This window comes from Entelurus aequoreus, linkage group LG17 (genome assembly GCF_033978785.1).
Source record: "Entelurus aequoreus isolate RoL-2023_Sb linkage group LG17, RoL_Eaeq_v1.1, whole genome shotgun sequence".
Classification (NCBI taxonomy): domain Eukaryota; kingdom Metazoa; phylum Chordata; class Actinopteri; order Syngnathiformes; family Syngnathidae; genus Entelurus; species Entelurus aequoreus.
The window spans coordinates 6,192,622-6,207,975 of NC_084747.1; the positions used below are offsets into that span (position 1 = coordinate 6,192,622).

The 15,354-nt window shown below is 43.2% G+C and overlaps 1 protein-coding gene across 2 annotated transcripts; it reads right to left on the reverse strand.

Moving 5' to 3' along the window:
• Positions 1 to 1,052: 1,052 nt before the first annotated feature.
• inpp5e (inositol polyphosphate-5-phosphatase E) lies at positions 1,053 to 12,041 on the reverse strand. Of its 2 annotated transcripts, none has more exons than XM_062024497.1 (10): positions 10,866 to 12,041; positions 9,097 to 9,241; positions 8,925 to 9,022; positions 8,726 to 8,850; positions 8,487 to 8,606; positions 7,356 to 7,463; positions 7,039 to 7,200; positions 4,375 to 4,490; positions 4,160 to 4,296; positions 1,053 to 1,821 (listed from the first exon to the last, which is right to left on the reverse strand). In XM_062024497.1, the coding sequence occupies exons 1-10, from the start codon at positions 11,645 to 11,647 to the stop codon at positions 1,695 to 1,697; spliced, it is 1,920 nt and encodes a 639-aa protein (XP_061880481.1). In that variant the 5' UTR covers positions 11,648 to 12,041; the 3' UTR covers positions 1,053 to 1,694. The 2 variants fall into 2 exon arrangements, with proteins under 2 accessions (XP_061880481.1, XP_061880482.1); XM_062024498.1 differs by having other exon boundaries at positions 1,056 to 1,821; positions 9,118 to 9,241.
• Positions 12,042 to 15,354: the final 3,313 nt, after the last annotated feature.

Genomic DNA, 15,354 nt, shown 5'->3' on the forward strand with positions numbered 1-15,354 from the left:
CTGCTCCACCGCTGCCAGTCTGTGGAACGCTCTCCCTGACCACTTGAGGGCACCACAGACTGTGGATGCTTTTAAATAAGGCTTAAAAACCCTTCTTTTTTTTAAAAAAAAAAAAGCCTTTTTTAGATATATGCATACTAGTTCCAGCTATTAGGCTGTTCTAGTTTTTATTTTTTATTTTTTTATTACACTGTAGCACTTTGAGGTTGTTTACTCAATGTGAAGTGCTTTTTACAAATACAATCTATTATTATTATTATTATTATTATTAAGCCTCCAGCTCCCACGTGTGAGGCCACTCCCAGTCTGTGGAACGCTCTCCCTGACCACCTGAGGGCACAGAGACTGTGGATGCTTTTAAAAAAAGGCTTAAAAGGACCAAAACCCTTAGAACAGTGGTTCTTAACATTGTTGGAGGTAGCGAACCCCACCAGTTTCATATGCGCATTCACCGAACCCTTCTTAATGAAAAATAAAATGTTTTGTTTTTTTTCAAATTCAAGACAAAGTTATATGTTTTTGGTAACACTTTAGTATGGGGAACATATTCTAAGTAACAAAGACTTAATTTAGAGTTTTTTGGACACTAGGGGAACATATTCTAAGTAACAAAGCCTTACTTTAGAGTTATTTGGTTAGGGTTAGGGTCAGGGTTATAATAAGGCCATGCCGAATAAGGCATTAATAAGTACTAAACAATGACTAGTTAAGAGCCAATATGTTACTCATTTGCATGTTAATAAGCAACTAATTAATGGTGAATATGTTCCCCATACTAAAGTGTTACCATGTTTTTTACTGGTGCACAAAATGAAGCGTGCATGAACATCACCTTGTTCAAACAACAAAACCAACACAGTGCATAAACCCACAACAAATTACACACCTGCAAATCAGTCTGACTTCTGCTGTTGCCGTATCCGTAATACGCCGATAGGGAGAAGTTTTTATTTACACGATGAGTCGGGTGTTTTTTGACCTCCGCCGAACCCCTGAGGCCGACTCACCTGAGGGTTCGATCGAACCCAGGTTAAGAACCACTGCCTTAAAACAAGTAAAACACTCTAACATAAAATCTGCTTAGTGAGAAGAATTATCTTATCAGACAGAAAATAAGCAAATATCACCCTTATTTGAGATATTTAATCTTACTTAGATTTCAGTTTTTGCAGTGTAGTGAGACATTTAAAAAAAAAAAATGTTTATTGGAATTACAGGATTGCTGTTAAAAAGAGGATAAAGATATCCTGAGAAAATGCAAACAGGCACTTTTTACAGGGAATTCATGACATGGATTGTTAGTGGCACTCAAAGCTACACATCCACTTACAGTAGTATGAGACAGACAACAAGAATGTAGTCAAATAGTCCGTCTGGTTTTGTCTGCAAACATTCATCTCCCTGACATTACACAATAAAATGTAGCAGCTCCACATGATGGACTTGGAAAGTTACAAGGCATGTTAACACTGATGTATGATCATAACAACACGCAGTAAAAAAAATTAGTCGCCACTCTTGTTCGGCGTGGCCTGCCTGCTGTGTTAAGGTTCCCGCCCTCAAGTGCAGCCACATTTCCACCTGTTTCTACTGAGGGTGCGCCGTTTCCACACGTGTCCAGCAGAGGGCGCGCATCCGCTCATTGACTATCACAGCCCCTCCTTGTTGCTCAAGAGGTGCTTTTGGAAGGAAGTTCAAGAGATGGCGCACACGCTGCTTTGGTTTTTCATTGCCTCCCTCATCTTCAACTCCCTGGTGCTCCGTCTCTTGATGCCCTCCAGGTACAAGACGCGGTCAAACTGGCCCGCTCCCAGAGGAATACTGGCCGGTTAATAGATGCAGAATAGGATTTAATTAAGTAAATGTTGGTATAATGGCGTTTTTAATAAACATTTTGATATGGACACATTTTAGCTCTTTAAACGTTTTTTTTCTTTTGATTACCGTATTTTTCGGAGTATAAGTCGCACCGGCCGAAAATGCATAATAAAGAAGGAAAAAAAACATATATAAGTCGCACTGGAGTATAAGTCGCATTTTTAAGGGAGATTTATTTGATAAAAGCCAACACCAAGAATAGACATTTGAAAGGCAATTTAAAATAAATAAAGAATAGTGAACAACAGGCTGAATAAGTGTACGTTATATGAGGCATAAATAACCAACTGAGAACGTGCCTGGTATGTTAACGTAACATATTATGGTAAGAGTCATTCAAATAACTATAACATATAGAACGTGCTATACGTTTACCAAACAATCTGCCACTCCTAATCGCTAAATCCCATGAAATCTTATACGTCTAGTCTCTTACGTGAATGAGATAAATAATAATATTTGATATTTTACGCTAATGTGTTAATCATTTCACACAGAAGTCGCTCCTGAGTATAAGTCGCACCCCCGGCCAAACTATGAAAAAAACTGCGACTTATAGTCCGAAAAATACGGTATTTTTTTCCATGCATATTTTGGCGTAACATTTCAATTGGATGACTGTAAAATTTTACTGATCGACAAAAAAAATCCCACAGCATATCATAGCAATCCCTAAACGCTAGAGATGTCCGATAATATCGGACTGCCGATAAATGCTCTAAAATGTAATATCGGAAATAATCGGTATCTGTTTCAAAAAGTAAAATGTATGACTTTTTAAAACGCCGCTGTACGGAGTGGTACACGGACGTAGGGAGAAGTACAGAGCAGTTGCGTCTCCCAGTCATACTTGCCAACCCTCCCCATTTTCCCGGGAAAGTCCCGAATTTCAGTGCCCCTCCCGAAAATCTCCCGGGGCAACCATTCTCCCGAATTTCTCCCGATTTCCACCCAGACAACAATATTGGGGGCGTGCCGGCCCAATCACATAATATCTACGGCTTTTCACACAATCAAGTGAATGCAAGGCATACTTGGGCAACAGCCATACAGGTCACACTGAGGGTGACCGTATAAACAACTTTAAAACTGTTACAAATATGCGCCACACTGTGAATCCACACCAAACAAGAATGACAAACACATTTCGGAAGAACATCCGCACCGTAACACAACATAAACACAACAGAACAAATACCCAGAACCCCTTGCAGCACTAACTCTTCCGGGACGCTACAATATACACCCCCCGCTACCACCAAATGGTAACACCCGAATACGATTTTCAACTTGTTTAAGTTGGGGTCCACGTTAATCAATTCATGGTAAAGTTACATTGTTTAATGCATCCAGCGGGGCATCACAACAAAATTAGGCACAATAATGTGTTAATTCCACGACTGTATATATCTTATCGGTTGATATCGGAATCTGTAATTAAGAGTTGGACAATATCGGCAAAAAAGCCATTATCGGACATCTCTAATCATAACACATCTCTGAGTTGTATGAACTGCTGCTGAATCGTTGCGTTTGTTTTCCACATTAGCCTTCATTTGTGTCATTGGTTTTCATAGTCGGTATTAGGGTTGTACGGTATATCGGTATTAGTATAGTACCGCAATACTAATGAATCATATTCGGTACTATACCGTCTCTGAAAAGTACCGGTCCGCAAGCCGGCATCAAAACATAAACAAACGCCATTGGTGGATCTACACCTGACATCCACTGTAATGATACCAAGTACAGGAGCGTATCTAGTCGATACTACTATGATTACATCGATTTTTTTTGGCATCGCAACATCTTCTTTCGTTTAAAGAAAAATGTATAGTATGTTTATTGTTAGAATAATTATGTGTAAGTTATCACAAAAGTTTCCATTTTTGGAAACTTCCGGCGACCTCCTCATGCTCTCTCAGGGAGAGCATGTCCCAAATTTCAAGCTGCTGTTTTGAGGCATGTTAAAAAAAAATAATGCACTTAGTGACTTCAATAATAAATATGGCAGTGCCATGTTGGCACTTTTTTCCATAACTTGAGTTGATTTATTTTGGAAAACCGTGTTACATTGTTTAATGCATCCAGCGGGGCATCACAACAAAATTAGGCATAATAATGTGTTCATTCCACGACTGTATATATCGGTATCGGTAATTAAGAGTTGGACCATATCGGAATATCGGCAAAAAAGCCATTATCGGACATCTCTACTAAACACTGTTGGGGGGAGCCCCATCGTGGGTGCAAAAGGTATTTGAATGGTAAGCAGACTTACGTGTCTCTGCCCGCCTTCAGTTTGACGTGGAAAACGCCGACAACGGGCCGGTGGTCCGAGGTCTTGATGCTGGAGCAGCTGGTGTATTTGAGGACGTGGATGTCGTCTACATATCTTGTCCGAAACAAGATCCGGTCCTGGAATTGGTAAAAAAAACCCGCACAACGTCAAGTTTCCTCAAAGGTGGTGGACTTGAGTGAAGGTGGTCTTTTCACCGTGTACGAAGGCGTCCTCTGCTTGGTGGTGGTGTCGTAGACGTCGGTGCCGATGTCAAACTTGTATGTAGGCAGGAAGTGGATCCGCGCCTCTTGGAAGCCTTTGAAGATGGAACCTTAAAACAAGATGTCCGTTATTTGATTAATTTTTATTTTATAAATTTATATGGCACCAAAATCACTACAAAACTGTATTTGTATTATATATGAGGATGGATGGTTTTGTGTTCATCTCAAATGTCCATGGTCAAATCAAATTATATCTTCATAAGCCACACCCCCCAAAATACAGACTGGCCAATCACAGAACACGAGCCTCTACCCTGACATTCCATTCGATGGAGCATGTTTGCGTGGTTTTGGACCCTTGTGTGGTGTTCGGGTCTGTAGGACCCGTTATCATTTTTTATTAAAAGAAAAATGATACAATTAATTTTTCAAACTGAAACTCACTGACTTTGGCTCATTTTCTGTGAAGTACATATATCAGAATACATATTTAATGACCACACACCATACACACCCCCTACACATTTCTATTACATATGAGATGTCCGGGTCCACTGGACCTGGGGCTAATAGAAGTGTGGAAATTGATGTTCTGTGTACCACACACACACTCACACAGACAGCAGGCCTAGACAGGAGGAGGACAGAGTGTAGGTATACAGAACATCAAAGGGTCAAATGTGCGAGAAAATGAGAGCAGACAGTGTTGACAAACAATGTTGCAACCTTGTGTGGGAACCGCAGGTGCAGAAACACAAAAGAAGAATCCCTGTGGGATGCAGAAACTGGCAGAGAAATTTTCCGTGCAACGTTCATATTGTTGTTACTCAGCCAGCGTTTTTGGGTCTGATGGACCCCTTGCATTTTGTGGCTTTTAATGCCTCACAATCAAACACTTTTATGTTAAAATACTGAACAGATGTTTATTGGGATAAGGTACAGCATCTGCTATAAGGTAAGCAACAAACCTACTTATCAGTAAAATAAAGCTATGTTGTTGGAGCTGACTCAAATGTGATGCTAATACATGTCGGCGGTGTGTTAGCTCGTTGGCTAAGGCTAGCTAACCACTAAACGGAGCAATTTGCTTTTTTAATGGTTGTAGTAGTAAATAGACCCACCGCTACAATTTGTAATAAAGGAGTTCTGCACACTATAGTTGTCTTAAATTGGGAATATTTTTGCTGAATTTTTAGCGCAAACAGTGGAAGCGCTTTGTTAGTTCCGACTGTCTTAGCAACAGTAACTAGGGGGGCGAGTCTTAGCCAAAAGTCTCCGCCCCCTTTCCCAGTGCATGTTCAGTTTTACTTGTTGCCAGCTGATTGTACTTTGTACTGGCTTTCCACGTTTCTTGTTTGTTTGTTACTTGGCTTCTACACTGTTGATTTGGTCACAACCTTTTTTGTGTACAACTTCTGGATCCATCCATTTTCTACCGCCTGTCCCTTTTTGAGGTCGCTTGGGGTGCTGGAGCCTATCTTAGCTGCATTCGGGCGGAAGGCGATGTACACCCTGGACACGTCGAACTTCTGGATCCTTGTAACTAATACTACTCCAGTGCATACTAGGGCTGCTGGGAAAAAATTAATTCACATCCAAATTCCGATCTGTGTTATAAATTAACCAGCTGTATAATCACTCGCCATGCAGCAATAGATGATATCTGTCTATTACCTGACACCTTCTATGTTAGCTACTTCTCTGCTGGATTTACTCTCTATTTTATGCTGCAGCTGTCACATATACTGTAATATTGTACATGGTAATTGTTATATATTGTATATATGATATAGACATAATATAATATATCAGTATATATAATATACAGTACATACACTACCGTTCAAAAGTTTGGGGTCACCCAAACAATTTTGTGGAATAGCCTTCATTTCTAAGAACAAGAATAGACTGTCAAGTTTCAGATGAAAGTTCTCTTTTTCTGGCCATTTTGAGCGTTTAATTGACCCCACAAATGTGATGCTCCAGAAACTCAATCTGCTCAAAGGAAGGTCAGTTTTGTAGCTTCTGTAACGAGCTAAACTGTTTTCAGATGTGTGAACATGATTGCACAAGGGTTTTCTAATCATCAATTATCCTTCTGAGCCAATGAGCAAACACATTGTACCATTAGAACACTGGAGTGATAGTTGCTGGAAATGGGCCTCTATACACCTATGTAGATATTGCACGAAAAACCAGACATTTGCAGCTAGAATAGTCATTTACCACATTAGCAATGTATAGAGTGTATTTCTTTAAAGTTAAGACTAGTTTAAAGTTATCTTCATTGAAAAGTACAGTGCTTTTCCTTCAATGTGACCCCAAACTTTGGAACGGTAGTGTATATTATGTAAATATTACGTATATATGTTATATTTTATACCGCTATATTTAGTTTATTTATACCTGCATTGTCCTTTCCATCCTTACACTTTCCATCATTGTAACTGAGCTACTGTGTGGAACAATTTCCCTTGTGGATCATTAAAGTTTGTCTAAGTCTAAAATTATATACCAAATAAGATACTGCAAGAATCGGTTTAAATCGAGAATCAATTCTGAATCTGAATCAAGTTGAATCGTGAGTTATTGCAAGATTCCCACCCCTAATGCATACAGGAATGGGATATTCAGTGGTGTTGCTGGCAAAGTTACCGTCTTTCATTTCCTTGGCGAGCTGGTCGTGCTCCAACAGGGCGGCCATGTCACCCCCCGCTGCACACTCGATGATGCTCTCCACGCCGGCCCGGTCGTGACCCAGCCGGAAGTTGAAATCTCCGAACCAGAAGACCTGATCGAACCTCGTTGTGACGTCAGCTGCAGACAGAAAGTGCCATGCATGTGTAGATACTAGATAGTACTTTATTGATTCCTTCAGGAAAATGTGTGTGTCTTAAAGGACAACAAACAAATGACATCAGTAGTTTGCGTTGCATGTATTTGGGAGTACTGGTAGTGTTGACGACTCTTACATGAGGTGGAGCGATACGGGTTGGTATCAGGTAGTCCTTTCGGGAGAGATAACGCTTCCACAATCTTGTTGTAGTCCAGAATCCTCTCGTATACTTTGGCATCTCCAGCTGGCGGGAGGGAAAAAAAACATATGTAATACAAAAAGTGCCTTAACACCATCTTTTGTAAAACTAATAAGTAGAGATGTCCGATGGTGGCTTTTTTGCCGATATCCGATATTCCGATATTGTCCAACTCCTAATTACCGATTCCGATATCAACCGATACCGATATATACAGTCGTGGAATTAACACATTATTATGCCTAATTTTGTTGTGATGCCCCGCTGGATGCATTAAACAATGTGACAAGGTTTTCCAAAATAAATCAACTCAACTTATGGAAAAAAATGCCAACATGGCACTGCCATATTTATTATTGAAGTCACAAAGCGCATTATTTTTTTTAGCATGCCTCAAAACAGCAGCTTGGAATTTGGGACATGCTCTGAGAGAGACTATGAGGTGGGGGGGGGGGGGGTGTATATTGTAGCGTCCCGGAAGAGTTAGTGCTGCAAGGGATTCTGGGTATTTGTTCTGTTGTGTTTATGTTGTGTTACAGTGCGGATGTTCTCCCGAAATGTGTTTGTCAGTCTTGTTTGGTGTGGGTTCACAGTGTGGCGCATATTTGTAACAGTGTTAAAGTTGTTTATACGGTCACCCTCAGTGTGACCTGTATGGCTGTTGAACAAGTATGCATGCATTCACTTGTGTGTGTGTCTGAAAAGCCGTAGATATTATGTGACTTGGCCAACACGATAAGGCAGTGCCTTTAAGGTTTATTAGCGCTCTGTACTTCTCCCTACGTCCGTGTACACAGCGGCGTTTTAAAGTCATAAATTGTACTTTTTGAAACCAATACCGATAATTATGAAACGGATATTTTCCGATATTACATTATAAAGCATTTATCGGCCGATAATATCGGCAGTCCGATATTATCGGACATCCCTAAAAAATATATTAGAAGGTTAAATTAAAAATGTCTTTAAATGTGTGGGGAAAAAATCAGGTAACGTACAACAATATATTTGGGGGGTTTAAATGTCTGACTTTGTGAGTACAGTATTGGAATAAGTGCAAAGACTTACAGGTAAAGTGGGATGTGATGAAGAGGAAGGAAGTGCCAAAAAAGGTCAAAGCAATGCCCACAGCCCCTTTGGTCTTGATCTGTGAGATGATCCTTGTTGTGACTGTGGCGTGTTCCACCTCTTCAGAGGAAACAAGCAACATTCGTATTAACATTATTGCTCCGTCATCCATTAAAAAAAAACACATTTCATTGTTGTGGTGCACGACTACACTAGGAAGAAAGTGACGGCTGACGGACCCGAGCAGAACCAGATGAGGTCTCTTCTGATGAAGGCGGTGAGGTACAGGACGCCGTGTGACGCCGCGTGTAGCATGACGTAGTGCGGCCCCAGTGTCTCCTGCAGGCGTGTGTCCCACTCCCTCCTGCGCACATTGCACACACACAAGTCAGTGTGACAACAAAAACAAAGCAAATTGACTCTCCCAAGTCCCGTTACCTGTCAGGACAACCTTCCTGCACCCCGATGATGTAAAAGTCTTGTACGAAATCGGAGTCGGCGGGAAGCAGGAGGTCGTCCAAGTTGGATGGCAGACCCTGGAAGACACACACAGACACACACACACACACACTTTGTTACCCTGAACCAGTGCAAGTAACCAGAAGTGCACCTTGCCTGGTCCGCCCCGCACCTTCTCCCCCTGCATGTTCCAGGTGACGATGTAGAGCCCCAGCCTTCTGTCGGGAAAGTAACGCGTGAGCTCCTCCACGCCTAGCAGGGCGCCGCTCCCCAAGCCGCCTCCTTCCAGGAAGCTCCTGCAAGAAGAGACAGCATTTACAATGGAAACTCTAAAGTTAGCAAAACTTTGTCACAAGATTATTTGTTGGTGCAGTTTTGCTTTTTGGCGTATCTTTTTAGCTGCACTTATTAGTAAAACCATCACTTTGGATCGAAGTGAATCTGGTGTTTATTACAGCACTTTACTTCTTTTTACACTTGCATGACAGTTAGGAAGGCTTTTTTTAAACATATTTTTAACTGGAGAGGGAACAAATATACATAAAGTTGATAGAAAAAATAAATGCATCTTAGTTTAAATATATAGGGCAGCACGGTGGCACAAGGGTTAGTGCATGTGCCTCACAATACGAAGGTCCTGAGTTATCCTGAGTTCAATCCCGGGCTCGGGATCTTTCTGTGTGGAGTTTGCATGTTCTCCCCGTGACTGCGTGGGTTCCCTCCGGGTACTCCGGCTTCCGCCCACCTCCAAAGACATGCACCTGGGGATAGGCCCCTCCCACCTCCAAAGACATGCACCTGGGGATAGGCCCCTCCCACCTCCAAAGACATGCACCTGGGGATAGGTTGATTGGCAACACTAAATTGGCCCCAGTGTGTGAATGTGAGTGTGAATGTTGTCTGTCTATCTGTGTTGGCCCTGCGATGAGATGGCGACTTGTCCAGGGTGTACTCCGCCTTCCGCCCGAATGCAGCTGATAGGCTCCAGCACCCCCCCGCCACCCCAAAAGGGACAAGCAGTAGAAAATGGATGGATGGAAGTTCAGGTACATATAGTAAAAGCACATAACAGGATTCCACAAAAAGTAGTGAAGTGAATTATATTTATATAGCGCTTTTCTCTAGTGATTCAAAGCACTTTACATAGTGAAACCCATTATTTAAGTTACATTTAAACCAGTGTGGGTGGGCACTGTGTCTTGCCCAAGGACACAACGGTAGTGACTAGGATGGCGGAAGCGGGGATCGAACCTGCAACCCTCGAGTTGCTGGCACAGCTGCTCTACCAACCGAGCCATGCCGCAAGTAAAAAAACTGATTGTAGAGAGGCGGATCATGAACCAAAGAGGAACACATTACATTTTGGAACGCCGCACAATTATTGTAATCTGTTTCTCGAACCAAGACGTAGTCTGCTAACCAACTAGCACATCCACTTGTTAGTTAGCAGTTTGGCCTTGTTGGGGGGTCTGTGCTGTACTGAGTGACATTCTAGTCTCACTATTATGTTAGATCCACTATGGACTGGACTCTCACTAATATGTTAGATCCACTATGGACTGGACTTTCACAATATTATGTCAGACCCACTCGACAACCATTGCTTTTGGTCTCCCCTAGAGGAGGGGGGGTTACCCACATATGCGGTCCTCTCCAAGGTTTCTCATAGTCATTCACATCGCCGTCCCACTGGGGTGAGTTTTTCCTTGCCCTTATGTGGGCTCTGTACCGTGGATGTCATTGTGGCTTGTGTAGCCCTTTGAGACACTTGTGATTAAGGGCTATATAAATAAACATTGATTGATTGATTGATAGTGAGGAAATATGCTTATTGTAACTGACACAATAACACATCTAATGGTGTTCTTGTGATCTGGATCCAAGCCTAACAAAAGACGAAATCCCAGTGTGTCCACCTACCTGTTCCTCACATCCTGGGGCTTGATGGGACTCAGCACGCTGCTGGTGGACCTCATGGAGTTGACAGACACGCTATCCGACAGGGCGTCGTCCAGAAGCCGGCTCTCGCTCAGATTCCGGTGGAGCCTCTGCACGCTTCTCGTCCCATAATCCACACAATCCTTGTCAATCCTATTAGCCGTCCTCATGGCCGTGGACACCAGGTTCTGATGGAGGGGCGGCAGAGAACCGGTGGGCTGCAGCGGGGACAGCCTCATTCGGGCGGACCTCAGCCGGAGCTCCGGGGAGTCTTGTTGCTGCTGCTGGCGGACCGGCCCGTGTTCGTACTCGGACAGGCTGCTGCCTCTCTTACGGAAGACGACGGGTACCGGTGTGGAAGCGACACCCACGGTTGGGTCGCTTTTGAGTGGGGACGCAGGACCAAGAGCGAACCCGCCGGTGGGTGAAACAGTCGGATCTTCCTTAAGGGAGTCAGTGGAGGAGCCCACCGGGTCGCTCAGGCTCTCCTGGCTGGATCTCAGTCTCCTGGTTCGGATAGTATCCCCTGGCTGTCCCGCCGTTCTGCCCTTCCGTGTCCTGGGCAGTGAGGGCGGCCGAGGCTGATAAGGACTGTCCCCTGCGGCATTGCGAGCAGCCTGCTGGAGTTTGAGGGTGTTATTGAAGTCTTTGCAGAGCTTGTTATCCACCAGGGGAGTCTTGGGCGCCCGGCTGTCACCGACAAGTGTTTCCGAGCCGTTACAGGACGGACTGAGGCCGCTGCTGTCCACGCCATTCTCGGTCATGTCTCTTCTTGATAGCGGTTAGCCACAAGCTAAGCTACATGCTCGGGCCAGCAAACGGTGACCTTTTAGCTTCACAAAACACAAACTCCACTTGTTTCATCACCGAACTAGAAATGAATGACGTATCATTTTTATATAAATATGTAAGTAAGTACGCAGACTTACGGGCTATGAACCCATGCTACGTTAGCGGTATCACATTAGCTGGCTAAGCTAATGTTTAAAAAAAACAAAAACACGTTTTGCAGTGAAAACCACTGACGCTAAGATAGCTATTTGACCGTTCTATGTTTCCTTGGTGTCGCGAATGTGATATTATGGAAGATTTACACCCACTTTGCCGTCCTTTTCCCCCTTAAAATGGTGCGCGTAAAGTAGCCCGGCGACTTCCTTAGCAACGTTTGACAACAACTAACTTTGTTGTCAGGAGGAAGAAGCGACGGAGTTGGCAAGGCTCCACACTGCCCTCTTGTGGTGTACGAACGCCATCACATGGAGGAGGATACCGCAAGCCTCGGTTACTATCAATAATTGTGTGAAGCTCACACAATTATAGTCTGGAATTTTTTTTTAGAATTGTTGAAGCAGAGCACAAAATTCCCAAACAGGCTGAATATTTTGAAGTTGGAACCGTTTGAATAGGATGAAAAATGTAGGAATTGTGGAACTTTGAAGAATGTCCCATTGATTTCAAAATTGGGAATTTCAGGAAAAGCGGGAATTTTTTTGATAATAGTAAAAAGCTAGAATTTTTCTGAATGAGTTGAAATGGTTGGTGTTGGAATTTTTGAAATCGGTCGAGAAATGTTGAAGTAGTAACATATTGAATTGAGAAATGGCATTAAGGAATTTCGGGGAAACCGGGAATTGTTCCAGTTCAAAAAACAACTTCGTTTTTTGTCCTGATTAAGAGGAATGTTTGGACGGTAGAACGGTTGAAAAATGTGGGAGGAGTATTCGCAAGTAAATAAGGTGGAAATAGGGCTTTGAAAAAAAGCAGGAATTCTGGAAAATCCTGGAATTGTTTTTTTACTTGGAAAAGGGGAAGTTTACATTTCCAAAATGGAAATAGATTAATTTTGGAGCACTCACACTGTGAATGCTCCAAAATTAATCTATTTATCCTTCTTCTTCTTCACCAGATTTTGGCGCGCTCTACCATCAACATTTGTCACCCGAGTCAAACCGTTCCAACTTCAAACTGTTCAGCCTGTTCAGGAATCGTGGGCTTTCCCCTGACAAATTCCCAGATTTCCCAGAATTCCAGTTTTTTCGGGACATTTTTCCCATTCAAAATTAATTGGCCATTTTTCCAACCTTCACCATTTTCCGTCAAAAGTGGTAAAGGAATGGCTAAATCAGGCTATAAAAAGGTTTTAGAATGGCCTTCCCAAAGTCCTGACTTAAACGTGTGGACAATGCTGAAGAAACAAGTCCATGTCAGAAAACCAACACATTTAGCTGAACTGCACCAATTTTGTCAAAAATTCAACCATAATTACTATTATTATTTATTTATTTTTTAATATATTTTATTATTATTTTTATTCTTTTCCCCCCTCCCTCAGAGGGGGAACTCGACGGGGCGGTTGCTGGTTGTTCCATCTCCATCGTTGGGGTCCCTGCGGTTGAGGTGGGTGGTTTGCGTGGCCCCGTGCTGGACGGTCCTGCGGCGGCCGACTTGGGTGGGGTGGCCTGGGGCCGTGCTCTCCCGGAATCGGGGGTGGGGTCGTGGGGGCCGGGTTGCTGGTGGGGCGGGGGCGGTCTTCCCGTCCGGTTGCGGGGAGTCTCTGGGCCCCGCGGGCGGGGCGTCCCGCTTTTCTGCCTGTGTGGGGTGTGGTCTCTCGCTGGCTTGAGGTATGGCTGTCCCCTGCTTCTCTCGTGCCTTGTCCTCTGCCGGGTGCGTCTGTCTACGGCCTGCTGCTGGCTCTTACGGGTGGCACGGTGGGCCGGGCTCTGGGGTTCCTGTCGCTGGCCGGCCTGGCTGCGTGGGGCCGGTGGTCCCTGGTTCCCTGGGCACCACACCTGCTGTTTGTGGGTTGGGCTCTCTGGGTGGCTGGGGCCGTACTCTGGCTCCCACACACACAGCATGGGAGTCAAATATATTGTACATACAAATACACATACACTACCGTTCAAAAGTTTGGGGTCACATTGAAATGTCCTTATTTTTGAAGGAAAAGCACTGTACTTTTCAATGAAGATCACTTTAAACTAGTCTTAACTTGAAAGAAATACACTCTATACATTGCTAATGTGGTAAATGACTATTCTAAAAACTGACCTTCCTTTGAGCAGATTGAGTTTCTGGAGCATCACATTTGTGGGGTCAATTAAACGCTCAAAATGGCCAGAAAAAGAGAACTTTCATCTGAAACTCGACAGTCTATTCTTGTTCTTAGAAATGAAGGCTATTCCACAAAATTCTTTGGGTGACCCCAAACTTTTGAACGGTAGTGTATACTCACATACATACATACATATGTACCTACGCTCCCACATACAAACGTTTGTACATACACAAATACAGTACATACTTACATACTCAAAGTTCGTACATCCACACGCACATTCACTGTACAAACATACATATACATGTACTGTACATATACATTCACTGTACAAACATACATATACATGTACTGTACATATACGTACATTCACTGTAAATTCATCAAACTTCATGAATGTTTTTTGTGACCAACAAGTATGTGCTCCAATCACTCTATCACAAAAAAATAAGAGTTGTAGAAATGATCGGAAACTCAAGACAGCCATGACATTACGTTCTTCACAAGTGTATGTAAACTTTTGACCACGACTGTACATATACGGTATGTATTACATCCAAATATAATCTTTTTATTCACACTGTTCATGAGTGACACTCTCCAAGGGCCATATTATTAGAAGCACATGTCTCCACTCTTCCTTTATCTTCTCCCCCCTCCAGAGGATGCGAACGAGGGGAATCGATGCCCTGATATGAGATTCAACCTAATGAGGATCAGAAACATCTTAATAAAGACCCGTAATCCACCACTTAATCCCTCATTACAGAATCATCTGCATTCACTGCTCCCGCTCCGTGGCGCCACTTTCGGGGCCCCATTGTTCATCCTCGGCCTCATCCCTCACCCTGGGCCACGTCCTCCCTTTTGTCTCCCCTCGGTGTCAGTTTACATTTGATCCGCTCTCATTAGACTTTTAGACGAGATGAAAAATAGTGCTTTTGTGTGCACTTCTCCGCTATCTTCCGGCAGTCTGAAATGGAAAACCAGACATATGCTTAATTAATGAGGGAGAAGATTTTCGGACAGAAACAAAAGGCACACTTTCCAGGCACTGTCAGAAGATTATGGCTCGCTACAGTGTGAGCGTTTTGTCTCTGAAGTAGGGCGTGTGGATTAAAGTTGGAATCTGTGCAACATTAACTCGGAAAAGTTTAGCCCGGAAAAAAAAGCGTACTCTTGTTATAGCCGGTGTTTTAACACATTAGCACCAAAACAATCATTGACTGACCTTTTCACCTTAAAGAGACTATTTGGAAGGGCCTCTCAACTGGTCAATTTCCTCTTGTAATACTATTTTCAGCCACCGGGGGGCGATAGTGAGAGACCACAGCAGCCAAAAAAAGAGTCAATAAACTTTATTAGACTTAGACTTCTTAGATTTAGATTTAGCAGGGCCGGCCCGTGGCATAGGCC

What these genes read in the sequence shown, in the direction of transcription:
- inpp5e (XM_062024497.1), bottom strand. Translation starts at nt 11,647, where the DNA reads ATGACCGAGAATGGCGTGGACAGCAGCGGCCTCAGTCCGTCCTGTAAC. An exon ending in TGCGGGGCGGACCAGGCAAG is followed by an intron (nt 9,023 to 9,096) that starts GTGCACTTCTGG and finishes TGTGTCTTCCAG; the next exon opens with GGTCTGCCATCCAACTTGGA. An exon ending in CCCGTATCGCTCCACCTCAT is followed by an intron (nt 7,201 to 7,355) that starts GTAAGAGTCGTC and finishes TTCTGTCTGCAG; the next exon opens with CTGACGTCACAACGAGGTTC.